This window comes from Aulostomus chinensis, chromosome 15, assembly GCF_037954235.1.
Source record: "Aulostomus chinensis isolate RoL2024-O1b breed Wild chromosome 15, RoL_Achi_v1.0, whole genome shotgun sequence".
In the NCBI taxonomy this organism is placed as follows: Eukaryota; Metazoa; Chordata; class Actinopteri; order Syngnathiformes; family Aulostomidae; genus Aulostomus; species Aulostomus chinensis.
This window is the reverse complement of record NC_141334.1, coordinates 15,596,474-15,612,921: the sequence shown is the minus strand read 5'-3', so window position 1 is coordinate 15,612,921 and position 16,448 is coordinate 15,596,474. Positions and strand designations below refer to the sequence as shown.

General features: G+C 41.8%; 1 protein-coding gene across 10 annotated transcripts in view; it reads left to right on the top strand.

Moving 5' to 3' along the window:
* The window catches only part of msi2b (musashi RNA-binding protein 2b), a 251,950-nt gene that overhangs the window by 197,943 nt on the left and 37,559 nt on the right, over window positions 1–16,448 (top strand). For all 10 annotated transcript variants that reach the window (XM_086179193.1, XM_086179198.1, XM_086179196.1 and 7 more), the window contains exon 10: window positions 5,127–5,201. In XM_086179193.1, the coding sequence (XP_086035319.1) occupies window positions 5,127–5,201 (75 nt within the window). The remainder of the gene's footprint in view (window positions 1–5,126; window positions 5,202–16,448) is intronic.

The window sequence follows — 16,448 nt, the reverse complement described above, 5'->3', positions numbered from 1 at the left end:
TTTTGTGGGGGTTTGACAAATAAAATACACAATACACTGAGTCTGTTCCCTAAATATCGCTGTGACAGATTTTCAAACCAACTCTTCAATGAAAAATTCACATTCAAACTGTTCCGTTTTTTTTTTTTTTAAGGGGGCAGAGGAAGTGTCAGGCATGCATGCCATTTGGTCATCAGTTTATACCTGGAAAATCAACCTTTGCAAACTTGCGTCGAGATAGCCCCATTAGGGGGGTGCTGCCCCTAATTAGGCTGCTTCAAGGTGTGCCACCAGTGGCCACTGTGGTCTATTTCTGGTGGAGTCTGGTACAGGCAGCCCCTGGGCATATAGGAGCAGACCAGCACATTAGCAGGCTAAATGAAGAGGAAAATTGGTGTAATGTCATATTAAGGATTCATCACTGTGCCCCCCTTAATGGGTAATGAAGGGGACACACATGTCAGGGAGAGATCTCATCTACAGGGACCTCAGCTGCTGGCCCACCCCTCTTCATTACCATCCAGCCCATGCCTGTGGCCCTTTTTATTTAACACTATTGCACTCTCTCTTCCAGTCCCCCCCCCCACACTGTCTGTCGCTCTGTCTCTCTGTCTGTCGTTCACATTTCCCATGCATATAATTTGTATGTGCGACCCAACCAAATGGATTTGCCCTCACATAAAAGATTTATTTTTCCATTCAAAAGCAAAAGAAACATGCAGCTGATTGCAAGAGACTCGTTTCGCTCTCATGCGAGTAGCTCCTCCCCCTCCCTCTCATAGCAGGTGCAGGCAGAGCCATATTTCATGCATTTTTATCTGTAGCCAGTAACATAATGCTTAAAGCACTTTTGAAAGTCGATTGCAATCAAACATTGCTGTTTAGCACTTTCTTCTATCTTACACATATACATGTATCTGTTCATCAATCTATCTCCAGATGCATCAGCTATCAGGGTTATGGCGGCGGTGACCTTTGCGATTATGCAGTTGTTTGAGGTAAAAGTGTTGATAAGAGTAGCCAAGTGCTTCTGTCAGCTTTATCGAAGTTGTTGCCCGTTCCATCTCATCTGTTAGAAGTATTTAACAAGCACGGGGAACTTTTCAGAACTTATTATAGACTAATGTAGAGGAGAGCACTCTTCCCCTCCGCTGGGAGAAGGCAGGCAGAAAGGCAGTGATGTGCTCATGTGAGAATATTAACAGCCAACTTGTTTGGAGACACTCTTATCTAAATGAAATTGGAACAAGGACAGCGAAACATTCCTTTATATAATTTGCATTTGGAAAAAAAGGGACCCTAGGCTCATTATTTAAGAAAGTGTAAGCTTCTTTTGTGCCAAATCTCATTAAAGCCATCCCTAGCTCCTTTGTTTACTGCCTCTAATCGAGGCATTTATCTTTATTGTGTTGCGCCCGATGTATGTTTGCTGAAATTAATACACATTTGAGGCTGAGCGAGGTATGGGTGTACCAGATGGATAATTGATTTTAAAGTGAATCAGAACTGTTGAGCCATAAAATAGGTACATTAGCATGCATATTAATAAGGCAAATAAGAGCACTAAGAGGCTGCCACCAAGCCAGACACAATGGCAGGCTTCATTTAGTGAAATGGTAGGAAAGACAGCGGGTTCTCTCCATTTCTCCCCACAACCTACTACTTGTGTTGTTCTTTTTTATTCTCTCCCTCATGTTTGAAAGTGTTTGTGAACATGCCAAGAGCAGCTTAATTTAGCATTTATCTCCTCTTCCCAAAACGTTCATATTTATCTCCCCAGCTCTCTCCTCAGATGCTTTGACCTCACATGGTGCTGCGAAGTCTTATTTGGTAATGTGAGACCCGTTGAAATGCAGTAAATCAAACCAGGAAAGTGGTTTTGCCATCTAAGCTGACAATTTTGGTTTGGCATTCATTCTGTTTAACAGTAAGACAGCATCACACACATAATATCCAATATATTGCGGTCTGTGATAGCTTTCCATTGTATCACATCTCAGTTCTTTTCAGACCAAACAAACAATTGGGGCTTTTGTGAAAGCTATCCATCTGTAGCTTCCTGGTGATGACTTCTCATCAGTAGCTGATGAAGATTCTTTTTTTTCTTTTATCATCTTTCGTGTAGCCTCAGTCGTGCTTCATCCCATACCAGGTTAAGGTTCTCTTCACCGCCTCTCTGAGTCGCATTTCTTTTTGTCTGCGAGAGAGGGTAGAGGGTCTGGAAGACGCATTTTCCCATTGGGTCAGGAATAAATTGATCTTTTTCATGGACAGCAAACACTGATTAGATATTTATGACCAAGGTCAACCTTTCTGATTCCAGCTGGCACCGGCTCTGAAGCATACAGAGTAGAGCATCTACACACACGCTTGCACACACACACACACACACACACGCTTGCACACACACCCTACATACACACATACTGATACTCAGATGCAGATAGTTAGACAACCTGGTTGCCAGAATAAAATAATTGCATTTTACTTTTCTGCATATAACAGATACGTGTAGTTTTATGTTTTGACAAGTGTGTAACGATTAATGCACCCAAAACACAACTTGTGCAAATGAAGTAGGTTCATGTCTGCTTTGTTTTAAGGCACACAAAAAAAACTCAGCTTTAGGTCGTGTCTTGAGTTCCAAAGTAGACTCAATGGTCAGTCGCCCACAGAGACAGAGGACATGCTTTGAGGTTTTGTCAGTGTAAGAGAGTTGATGGAAACAACGGGAGTTTGAAAAAAAGTATTACGGGTAGCACTTCGGTGGCGTGCAGCACTCGCGTTGCAAGTAAACACGGTCTTACCAAATTTGTTTGTGGCTTGAACCCGGCACCTTCTTGCTGAGGAAATATTTACAATGCTGTGTAGAATAATTAAAGAGTGTGCTTTGTATCTGCAGTTCATAAAGGCATTTGCCTCTCAAAATGTACAATTTGCCGACAGTTTAGCTGAATAATAGCGAACAAGATCTAACCACACAAGCCTGAGGTTTCCAAGGTCGTCTTGGCCGGCCTCAGTGACTCTGTCCTGCCTCAACTAGTTCCTCTGCTTAGATGATTTTGGTCATTGGTATGGTTAAAGGTGCTGGTAACTCTAGGAAAAACAGTTAAAATCTGAGACGTGTACCATAATTACAGGGTTAATTCTATTTATATGATTTTTGATGGTGCTTAAATTCTCACCGAGTCACACGTAGAGTTACTCAGTCTCTCTCATCCACCCACTCTTCTCAAATGTTTGTCTACATCCCACTTCCGAGCTGCTCCCTCACACCCGCTTCTCAATATGTTGCCCACAGCTGCTTCTGTCTGAAAGCTGTCCAGCTAATTAACTGGTGGGTCTGTGGTTGTAATAAGAATCATGACAGCAGATGAACAATACATCTGCTACTCTTACAGTTTTCTATTGACACTCCGTTGTCTTTGAGGCTCACTGCAACTGTCCATCCACCCAGGGACAGTAAAACTTCTTAGCGGGTCCGTGTAGCCTGACAGATGACAATCTGCAGTCACATCCACCAAGTTTTAGAACTCACTCCTTAAATGTTACGAAAGTATCCCAAAGTAGACCAATGCCTACGATAAAACAAAAATAAAACTATTGATAGAACTTGATTTATACCACGTTTTTAGCTTTTAAACAAGAAGTACATGGAAAGAAATCAGTTTGTGATTCAAATGGGAAGTGTTTGCAAAAGTCAATACAGAACAGATGCATCTAATTCTTGAGTGTTTTCAGTTTGTGCTTTCAGATGTATTTACTTTATTAATACCTGTAAGCACGAATCAGACAGCACAGACATGCACATATGAAAGAAGGACAGGATTGACTTTGCAACATGTTTATATGTCAGATGAACAGAATTCATATGATAAAAAGATTATGTGACGGCAGGTGAGCGGTAAAAGCAGGGTCCTGCTTCTATTCCCCGGGGAGCGTAGTTTTCATCGTATACATCCAGCAAACCCTAGTTTCTTCCAGCGAACCAGCTGCAGCACAGAAGATAAACTACAGCAACGTCATTACAAGGCGCCTAACGGGGCACCTAAAGGGGCTATAAATGTTATGACTCTGAGTTATAAAAATGCCTGAGAATGTTTGATTAATAAAATGAATTAGACAGTTGAGAACCCAGACCAGATCTATGTGTCCTGGACTTTATTGTTGCTCTGGGCTTCAACCATTTACTAACAGCTTTTATTTAAAGCAGTATTGTTTAAAACTATTAGCTGCGATGTAATGCTGACATTTTAAAACACCAGGTCTGCTTCCCATGAAACAGAATGTTTTTACAATCTGGCCACAACATTTCACTCTCCAAATTCATTGCTGAGATCTGGCGATGTGCAGGGCAAGCAACAAGAGCAGCTTGATCAAAATTACTGCAGTCGTTAATGTAATTGTGACAGCTGACCATTGATTTAGGGTTGCGCTTGTCGTCAAAGTGCACACACAGCAAATGTTGTTCAGCTGAACATTATGAGCTATAAATACATGCCAGCTCTTTGTTCGGCTTCGAGCCTGGAAATAAATCACTTCTCGCCTGTTGCAGTTTTCCTAAGAAGTTAAATGAGAGTTAAAATGATAGATACAAGACCTCGTACTTAATGTTAGATATTGATTCAAAATGCCATACTCATTCTTTTTATGATTTCCCGCTTGTATTTTTACTAATGTAATAATGTTGTAGATTCATTTACTGCCATTGTTTTGGACAATAAAGTTTATTTTCAAACCATCAAATATCCTGCCTCCATTACACCTTTATCAGCTTTTATTTAGATCACTGCATTTGAGGGGTCATGACAAAAACAATACTGCGATGTATTGTTTTCAGCCTCTTTTTTTTTTTTACCCCCTATCAACATCAGCTACAAACATTCGGTATTGATCCACCATCTCGAAGGATGAAGTTTATTGTTCAACTATAAATTATCCTGCCTCCATTTGATATATTTGTCACCACATTTGAGGGATCATATGAACAAAAAAAAAATCAAAGATGTATCTTGACTGATGTATATGTACTCAAAATTTCGTACTCCCTGATATTATTTTCCGACCACCAAAAATCTTCATTAATTGTAGCTCTAATCTCTCTCTCTCTCTCTCTCTCTCTCTCTCTCTCTCTTTCTGTGTTAAAGGTTACCCTAATATTGTGGCAACGTATGGCCGTGGATACACTGGATTCGCACCCAGCTACAGCTACCAGTTCCCTGGTGAGTTAAAAGCTTTCTTAAAATACCAGTATTGCGGTTGACCTCTCTTATTCACTCTCCAGCACAAACACACACACACACACACACACGCACGCACGCACGCACGCACGCAGGAGCTCATCAATATACACATCAGTCACCAAATAATCTGCAGGGTTATAAGGATGTAACGTGTCTGGATTTCCTAACTAGCTTTTGGAAGCTGATATATACTGAAGTCAATTGCTTCCTCCTTTTTATCCCATACTTGAACGCCACCATGACCAAATGACAAAAATGGCTCGGTTCTCCGTCCTCCATGGTTCAATGTATGCAAATTAATTTGTGGAGAAGCGGAAAAATAAGCAGGGCTTTATTTTTCCGCTTCTTTAAAATGTGGTTTGTATAACAGGAAATGAGTGAATTCCTGCATTAAAAGTGTTGACTCAGAGTGTGAGGCAATTTAATAGGAGTCCAGGGGGGGGTGTTGGGGGGTGAGTGAGTGGTGTGGTCTGGAGGTGAGCAGCTGTTACCTGTCCACTGCAAAGAGGGTGCCTCAGAGGTATCCCTTCAATTTCATGCTTTATTTAAGGACTTTACACATACTTTTGTTTGCTGTGCCAGACATCATTCCTGCCGCTGATAAGACGGAATGGGAAATATCTTACAGCAGCTCAGATCTCCGTCATATCTGTGTGAAATAGATTCAGGAATGGTAAGACGAGCGGTCCAGCTGTGACCGGTTGCACATGTGACAAGATTTATACATGACCACAGCATTATAAAGAGAATAGCAGCTATTCATGAGTAGCACAAGTAACATATAAGATGTGGGGATTAAGCCATTTTTCGCTTTTTTCTCTCTAAATGAAACAATTTCTGAGATTAGTAACCAACGGTTATGAGAACTGATTGATGGCAAACAGACTCTGAATGTTTTAACACTGAGAAATGGCTAAATCACCTTTAATTTGCACTGGCAAAGAAGGAGCAATTGAAAGCGACCGTCAGTATTTACTCTGTGTAAGTAATTCTAGTTCAACATGGATTTTTAAAATGTTTACTGTTTAGGACAAATTAAGGGATATCACCTTCCCCGAGGCAGAATGTATTATCCTGCCCATGTTAAACTCAATTTAAAGAGTCTGATAAAGCCGTATGATTAAAACAGCGTCCTCTGGGCTCGCTCAACTCTTGACAGGGTAATTGGAATTTTTTTTCTCTTTTTTTTTCTCTTTTTTTTTTCCTTATGTATGAATCAAACTCCTTGTCCAAATTAAATAACCTCAGGCCAAATATTGACTAGTGTCCTTCCTCAGTGAGATGTGGGAAGCATCCTCATTTTAAGATCAGAGTGTTCTTCTCACTGTATACAACCTGACTGAAACATAAATAAATGGACTGAGAGCATTCAGGCTGGATCCGAGAGAAATAAACTTTGGGCAGTATTTTAAGGCTTTTTTTTTTTTTAACACCCAGTAAACCACAGGGGTTCGCTCTTAACAGAAACAAGTGGCTAGGCAATTGTTCAGTTGTCAAGATAAAGCAGTGATAAAACATTGATCAGTGATGAAACGCTGGATTAAGTAAGAAAACTCAGTTAGACACAAACAGAAAAAAGCTAAACCAAAGCTGGCATCCCTGCAACTGAAGCAGAGTTCCGGAAAAAAGAGCTGACAGTTAAAAAAAAAAACCAAAAAAACAAACAGAAAACAGAATCTAAAAGTGAGGTAAAATATGTACAAAAGTCAGTGTGGAAAAATGCTGCATTTGTGTGATGTTGGACTAATCGGAATAACGAGTATCTAACTGAGAAGCATCTCATGTTCGGAAAAACAACTCAGATAATTATGTAACACAAGTTGATGTCTTATATACAGAAACCTGGTGGACAACCGTCAGTGTTTGGTTAACAGAATTTTTTTTTCTTAGTTTTTAGATTCATATATCGAACATGTGATCACTTACAATGCTATTAAGAGCAACTGTCTGTGTGCTGTGAGCTAAATGAGGAGCAAAAGTCTTTTATTAGCATTAACCTCCTGATCCTTTTCCATTGTTCTTCACTTCGGCATCATAAAAAAGATAAAACTCACTAGTCACAGCTATTGATGTCCTGTTGAAACAGTCTGAACCTTGAAATGCAACTCCTCTTCTTGGTAGCGCCCATGTTGTTCCCACTTTACAACTTCAAAGCTCACAAACACACAGAAGTCAGAAGGAACGACTTCCCCCACTTGGAAACTTAGACTTTCCGACATCACATGAATGCAGCGTTGGTGTAAAAGGCAGCAGCACAAGCCTCTTATCGGATCGTTCAGCACCCTGGTCCCCCTGACACTCTGAATTAATTCCAACATTGATCACAAATGCATTTGATATTGATAAGCAGCATGTTTCTATGGGTGAGTTGCACAAAGATTCCAGCAGAGCTCATTGCTATTTAGAGACCCCTCAAATATTACTGGTGCAAATCCAATCTCTAATCTGATGCACGCTCCATTGTTGGATACATTTTCAAGAGATCTTCATCAAATCTCACCTTGCCTGAATAAAACACAGAGTATTGATTTGTGTCTAAACCCGACTAGTCGTTAAAACTGTGTGTGAGGAGAGATTTGGCAGGAGAGTGTAGTTGTCACATCTCCTCATCAGTTGCTGAGTCACTCTGATGGATGAAGTGGAGAATGTTTACGTGGCACGGCTGGTTATATTAGCTATTCAATATCACAACATTAATTTATTTATAGCTTGTATAAAACCTGTGTTCCGACTCACAAGTGGGTCATTTTGTTCTCTTTGGCCGACACCAACAAAACACACGCCAAGCTCAAAGGTGACACGATACACTCGTGACTCCTCTTCTAACCATAACAATAACAAAAAACAAACCAGAAATGCAGTCGCTGGCAGGATAATGTGCCTGTAAAAGCGTAGAAGAAGACTACAGATGAGAACAATTCAAATGTTTTATGAGACAGGAAACGCATCAAGGCTGCACGCAGTTCTGTTTGATAAGAGGCACCCACTGGAAACAAAACCATGTTTGGGTAGGAAGAAAACTCCACTTAGGTGCCTGTAAATCCTGAATAAAAAAAAACCAAAATGCAAGGTTTTGTCAAAAAAACCTGAGGTGGAAAATTAATTACACGTTTCAAATCATAAGGCCCTTACATTCCTGCAAATGACTGATCAATCATTTCATGACTATTTTTCTGTTGCAGTTCTTGGACAGCAATCTTGTTCACATAATGAATGCTTTAATCTGATCTAATATTAAACCCGTGTTTGTTTGGTGTTTTCAGAACACATTCGTACTGAGAGCAGAAAAATGACTGTAGAAGTCACACGCTCTCTTATTTCCGCACTGTCTCTAAAATTCCGAGCTGTGTTTTCCACACGCCGCCTTAATCACACAGCGTTTACCTTGTGGCAGCGTCGTTTCAGCATAATGCCTGAAGAAAGTGAGTTAAGTGATTTGCAGTGACAGTCAATGAGACAGCAGTGGTTAGAATCAACTCAGAATTACAGATGATTTAGAGGCGTAACAAATGAGCTCTCACAAGAACGTCTTTTTGGTGTTTTTCATCACAGCCCTTTGTTGGCACATAGTGGATCTGATGACTTCATCATTTCCTCTGAATACGTAGCGCATTTTCCTCTGCTGGATTGGTTTGTTTGTTTGGTGGCTTCATCTGTGTGGGGAGACTGATGACACAATGGTGCACCATGATTTGCGACAGTCATCGCTGTCGGTTCCCATTGTGACGACAACAACAAAAAAGTCACATTTTCTCAGATTGTGCTGATGCATGTGCGGGACTTTGATGGCGAGCAGAGGGGACTGTGGACGCGAACGTGTCGGGTGTCTGTAAATATGATGGTGCTCGCTGGACTTGTGGTTATTACTGCCTTTATACGGGGCTTTCTTACACTTTCCCTCTTGAATTGAAGTGAAAACTCCGTATTCATCGTCGGCCCCTGAACTAATCACACATTCATTTGAGCATCACCTTTGATTACAGCAAAAGAAAGAGAAGCCAGTAGGTGAGACACTTGGGGGCTTGAACCGGGCCAAACGTATCCAGCTCTCTGAAAAAGAGAGCGCAGACATTAACAGCACACTAAACCCACCCAACTCTCACAGACCATATACAGGCTTGGTTCACCTAAGGTAGACAAAAAGAAATGTTCCCAGTGGGCATCGAGCCACGCTGATAATTTAGTTTTAATTTCCCTAAATTTTAATATTTCAAGCACTGAGATTTGTGCTGTCCTCCTGACACAGTGGAATTGAATTATGTAGCGTGTCTTTCCAAAATCTTTGAATAATCCACACAAATTGTGATTGCATTGTATGTGTTATTGTGAGTGATGCAAGTATACGTAAAGCAGTATGGATATGAGAAATTGTTATCTTGGGGGGGATTTATTTCGATACAGTATAGAATGTTTGAGTCAGCTTCCATGTTTTGGCTTGGAGGAATCCAGCCTGAACCTTCTACAATCTTCCGCCCTGTTGCTATGATCAGTTTATAAATGCTGTTACATTAGAATGATCAAATTTGCAGACATGCTCTTAAACTTCCAGATAGAACTACAGTGATGCCAGGTCACCTACGTGTGTGTATGTGTGTGTGTGTGTGTGTGTGTGTGTGTTTGTGTATCAGTATCACTTTGGCTGAGCTACACATCAGTCACGCTGCTCCTGTTTGCTGCCTGTAGACTCACCGCTGTCCTGTCATAGTGCTGCTCATGGAGGGCTTGTTGTTTATATAACAACCAATTTAAACCCCCCTTCAGAAATATATTCCTATCATTTCACTCTGTTCATAAATGAAATAACTAATTATGTTCTTTACATGGGAGTCCTTTCAGCAAGGAGCCCATCAATGAGTTGGGCCGAAGTGTGACTGCTTTTGAGAAATGTCTTCATTATCCAAAAGAGGACATGAAAGTACGATTCGCTCAAAACAATGTAGTGCAAGGCTGTGATGGCTGAGGCTGGACGGCTCCTGGGGAGAGAACCAGAGAATTAAAATACACTGCACATCAGCAATACAGAGCTTGACTCGAATCATCAGACTTCTGAGTTAACATTTATCAGGCTACAAAGAGCAAACTGAAATTGAAGGTGTCTTTGAATTAAAATGAGGTACAAAGGGACTTCACTCTCAGTGTATCAGACATTAAAGAGTGCACCATTCCCAAGATACAGCGGTAATAAGGAATAAAACACACACACACACACACACACATTTGGACATCATTGATTTTCAGAGAGCTTCAAAAGAAGAAAACTTGAAGGATTTGTTGAAATTAAGATCAGTGATTGGTGTTATGGAAGTAGGTGTGACAAACGTATGTGTCTTGTTTGGAGCTGATTGTCTTTTGCTTTTCTGTCAGTGGAAAGATCACTGCTCCTCCATCTTCGCTGCTGCCGTGACAGGAGCTACAGTACATTCATATGCTTTTTTTAATTTACAGTCTGAGCACTGGAGATCACATTCACGCTACAATAATACTTTTTACATGGAGATACCTTCAAACACATGGGGGAAGTATTGCTGGAGAGAGGAGGAGCTGACGAGGCATGAATGATCTTACTGTACATTATTCTGGTTTCTATGCAACAGTCTTATTAGCATTAGTTAAATGTGCCATTGTGCTTGCAGCACCTCTGGTTGCAGTAAGATGAACAATGTAATACAATAATGCAAGACGTGTGTGTTGAAAGTGTGGAGTGTCTGCTTTGGAGGACCTCGCATGATAAAAAGGTCATAGATGCATCGGATTCCACAAAAGATGTGACGCACACACACACGCACGCACGCACACACACACACACACACACTCTACAGTACAAAACATTTGATAAATTTAGTTAAAAGAAATGGTAGGTTTTCTCTGAGTTAGGGCTGGTAACTAAATAGTTATACATCACATGAAGAACGATACATATTTTGTGGTCTAAATCAGTGTGTAAGTGTAAATACTATGTTTTTTATATGAGTTTGAAATGTCAGGGGGAAATGACAGGACAAAGCTGATGAACCTTGCTTGGATTTTTTTTGACATGCAATTTTCTGTGCAAATATTGTGTATGTACATATATATATACACACACACACAATATGTGTCTATGTGTATACACAGCTGTGTAGGCTATGTATATCATGGTCTCACTCTGGCTCTTTTTCGGCCATGTATTATGTCTGAAATACCTTGTGAGCTATTTTTTTATTGACCTATTGTCGATTTTCAAGGTTTCTTTTTGTTTTGTTTTGTTTTTTGGTTTATTGTCTTTTTTGACACATTTCAAATGAAAGATTGATGTTGGTATTAAGATGAAGTATTGTTTTTTGGCTCTCTATTTTTTCATTTGACGGTGCCCTCCCATGAATCATATGTTGGTCGGTGCTTGATTGTGATCATCCCAGACATATATGACTGTGTCCCAGCACTTCTTTTTTTTATACAGTTTATGTTAATATGCATATTGAAATGCAAATACTCCGTCTTTTTTTTTTTTCAATATGTGCAGGTTTAGCTTCTGTGCTTGATGTTTGTGCAGTGCGGCAGCAGTGGTAGCAAATGTAGACGAAGAAATGGAAAGAGGTGTGCGAAGTGTAGCGTACTCCATTGTGCACCTAAATGAATAAGAGAAAAAAAATGTCATTTGAAAACGGACTATTCACATATGAATAATGTCTGTGAATAAGCTGAATGAAAATGTAAAAAGGATAGCTTAATGCACCATTCATGCTATATGTCCCATTGTCCGCAAGTTATCAGCGCCTTTCATTACACATGCAAAAAAATGCACGCGTGATTGCACGCTCAAGAAGACACGGAGATGTGGTATTCACAGAAGATGCGGAAGTGGAGGTACTAAACCAGGAGCTTCTCTCTGTCTTGTTGTGCTGCCTCCACAGCTGTGCCCTCCAAGCCTCCCCTGGCATAAATGACCATTATGGCTCCATTAGGACTGCTACGAGGAGGTCATTATGCTGCTCTGAAAAAAAAAAATCAAGGATGAAGATGTTAGTTGAGTCCCGTCAGGGGAGAGAGACAGACTGAGCGAGAGAAACGCATAACAATCAGTCATCCAGCTACTCCAGATGTCATGACAGACAAACAGCAGTATGGGTCCTTTGAGTCGGCCTCTTAAGTAGTAGAGGAATTGAGGGAAACAATGATTAAGAAGTGGAGATGGCAAGGGTGCAAAAAAGACACAAGGACACAGGTTACCAGTCGCCTTAACACAGAGGAAGGAAACTATGCAGTTTTCTAAGAAGATATTGCTGAGCTTTTTGCCACCGATGAAATAGAAATGTCTTTTTCACAACAGTTCACAACATGTTTATGATTGAGTTGTTTGGTTGCCGTATTCTTTTCTTCTCACACGCTTTTTGTTGAAGATCCGTTTCCCCGGCATGTATAAAATGTCAGACAGCACTGTGGTAGCATTCATCCCTCAGTGTCCATGTGCCTTAGACACAACAGCGTACTCCATCATCTCTAAGTAACTGAAAATGACATTTCAAAGGCCTTAAATCACTGTGGCATACATTCCCCTTACTGTGTGGATGCAAATAAAAGTCAGCCCAGCAGGTGGGCCTGGATTTCAAAGCTTCTCATGATATAAACCATGGAAATCTGTAGTGCGGCTTCGTAGCCAGAAAATGAGAGGTTTGGCGTCCACAGCTGCCCACTGTCCTTGAGGTACCCTTCTTTAAGTTACGTAGCCGTGTCAGTACAATTCACAGGGGCAGAAACCAGTTGAATGTTCAAGGAACAACTTGGAAAAATAAGTAAAAAAGCACAACATTATCAGATGCTTTACACACATTAGTCCACTTCTGAATATGTCATTGCCACTGATGTGTTAAAAGACACTTTCGAGACATTCTTTACCCTAGCAACAGCAGTGACGGGAGGTCTGTCCTCCTCAGTACGCAGCATGAAAGATGTTGCTGGGCCTGTAGTAGGTGCATTATGCTCTATGCAGCTGTACATTCAAGAGCAATGAATAGAAGACTGCTGGCCTTTTGACCTGCACCCCTCACCACCACCACCCTCCTCTTCCCTTTTCCTCGAGGAAAAATACAAAGGTACGGGGAACAGCTGTCCTCTCAGCATGTGGCTTATAGGGAAACAGAGCTGCTGACCTGTGAGTTTGGTATGATGGGGACTGTTCCTGAGGGCTGCATGCCCCTTTAAACTGGGGCAGAACCAACCAAGCATATGATAATGATGCACAAGAGGTCACACCAAAGCATCGGCCTGAAACACCAGTTAGCCTCGCAGGGCTTGGCACCTGTCTGCTTGTGGGAGATGGAAAGGTGCTGACATGGACTCTGTAGAGCTCTCATGTTTTGAAGCAAAGGTAGCCTCTGCCAGGTTAATGCTTCTGGACAGTGAAGGAAGTCATGGAGTGATTGGTCCGGTTGCATTCTAAATATACAACTGATAAGCAAAGTCCTGGTGGAAACAGGTCTGGGAACCCTGTTGGTCTGGAAGTGAAGTTGCATTCAAACCTTAAGAGTTTTGCAAAGCCGCAAATGGATTAGTTGTTATTTTTAATTCTGTGCTTTTTGAGACAGGACAAATTGATGGCAAGATGCAAGAGAATGATGCTTGTCACCCTTTTTGTTGTTGTTTTTTGAGAAATGAGAAATATATCAAATTCCACATCCATTGGGGATTTTATTTTTTCTAGAGAAATGCCCAGTTGTACCATATATATACTAGATTAGCAATAATTTCTGTGTACTGTGTTAAGGCGGTACGGTGGTGCAGTGGTCAGCACCGTCACCTCTCAGTTAGAAAGTTCTGGGTTCGATCCCCAGTTGGAGCACGGGATCTTTCTGTGTGGAGTCTCCATGTTCTCCCTGTTCCTGTGTGGTTCTCTCTGGTACTCCAGCTTCCTCCCACAGTCCAAAGACATCAAGAGGGGACGAGGCTGATTGATACTCTAAATTGACCGTAGGTGTGACTGTGAGTGTGAATGGTTGTCTGTCTATATGTGTTGGCCCTGCTATGGACGGGCAACCCTCCTGCCCAAAGGCAGCTGGGCTAGGCTCCAGCCCCCCCCCCCCCCCCCCCCCACCACCACCACCACCACGTGCCCTTAACAGGTAAGTGGTCGAAAATGGATGGATGGATGTTTGTGTTATGTTTAAGTTTGGCCATTACTCACATCTGTACAGATATCAGTACCTGGAATTACATATATACTTTTTATATTATATTTTATTTTGCCTTTCACTCCATTACAGCAAGAAATTACTTAAACCGCTCAACCTCCAGGCAGGCCTCAAATACAGTCTTTTAGATATGTTTTGTGTTCCTCAGGGTTGATTGTATGTTGGAGAGAATGTTGTGCGTCATGTTTTAAAAAGCGTGACCTCAGTCAAGACTGGTTTCTGCTGGCCGCTCCACTGGCTGTGTGTTGGTCTTTAGCATGTTGCAGGGCTGATGTCACATGATCTCTCAGGCACTGAAATTTGGCACCAATTGATTGAATTGGAATTGATATTTGGTAGTCGCAATGTCAGCTGAATGGTGCACTCTGAAATACCTAGTTTACTCTTAGTCATGAGCTTACTGCCACGCGTTGTATAATAGACTCAAGGTGAGATTGACTTTTCTCCTAGATTTAAGAGGAGTGTTTCTGTATGTATTTTTTTCCAATCAAGAAAGAAACCACTAAGATCAACAGTAGTAGATCATGCTATCCTGTTTTGTCCCATTGATCATTTGCAACCACAATTTTTAGGGCTCTTTCTGGCTAGACAGTTTGAAAAAAATGAGTGTTTTCAAGATGAAACCCATAAGTAACCACATGGAATCACAACAGGCTCCTGGATCTTCTTCATGGTATCAACATGGTTCAGATTAATGTGCACTATCCCACTCAGTATAAGTGTGGAAGATGTCTTTTCAAACTTTACTCGTAACTCTCCTCGTACTGGATATAGCTCATTTACTCCTGTGTGGACGATAATGCCGTTTGGGACACAGTGCGCAGTCATCATCAGCGTGTCCTCCATGTTCAGACAACTGATATCTCCCATGTCAGTATGATAACTGCCTGGTTTCTTGGCTGCGGCACTAGAACAGGTGGGAAAAGTCACTGGCCTGAGGCTGATGAGGATGTTACCTGTGTCATGGGTGCGTACAACATTGTGCTCCAAAACACAGTCCCCCCACGGTCAATGTGTTTCGTATACTCAAGGGACATAGCCCTGCTATCTGTAGAGCAAGTCTCTATTGAATATGAGTTACACAGCAGATTGTTCTTTGGATCCTGTGACCATCTCACTACAAGCTGGGTGAGTTGTGACCGCAGCAAGTGGTCCCACAGGCCAGAGTGAGCGCTACAGGGCTGGAAGCAGATGGCCCTCCCGATGACACTCTGACTCACAGATTGGTTTTAATTGCCAAGGCTGATCATTAGCGCAATGGTTCTGTAGAGGCCAGGGCACTCCATGAGTTGCAGGCCTTAAAATAGGGCCGGACGAGGAGCACCGTGATCTCATACACTTGAATGACCAAGCACAACACATCTCCTCATGCATACACAGGCATAAAACTGACATAATCAAAGACTCCTCAATGCTGCGTGGAAGGCACTTTACCAGGGGCCTCTCTGCGCTTGCCTGTCTGTCTCTCTGACTCACTGTCTCCAAAGCAGTGCTGACTGCACACACGCACACGCGCGCACACACACACACAGCTCCCTTCGTACTCCCCAGGCCATGACTCTGTTCCCAGTGACAGCAGTGAGTGTGCTGCTCTGACGTCACTGGACAGCACTGTATGTCACGCCCCGTCTACTTCTGTGTGTGCACTCATAGAGCAAGATTGCTCCCAGATCAGCTCTGCACTCCATTAAACGCCCCCAAATCTGTTTCATGTACATGTGCTTTGCTGTTTGAGGGAGAAACTATTTCCTGGGCAAGAAATAGAGCTACTGGTTGGATTCAACAGGTACATCAGCTCTCTACCAACATGTCTTTGCACATTTGACTTTATGTGTTTATTTATTTATTTATTTGGTGTGATTATATATTTTTTTGCGTGTTGATGCAGTGAGCACTGGTTTGCCTGCATGCTCACATGTCAGGTCATGTGCGCATGCACGTGCGTCTCCTCGGGTCTAAGAGCACCTGTCTCTGCAAAAGTTGCATTGAAATCTGTCTACTCAGTGAAGCTTGGAGAGAAGGTTTACTTCATTTGCCCAGGTCTTAACTCACCCTAGGA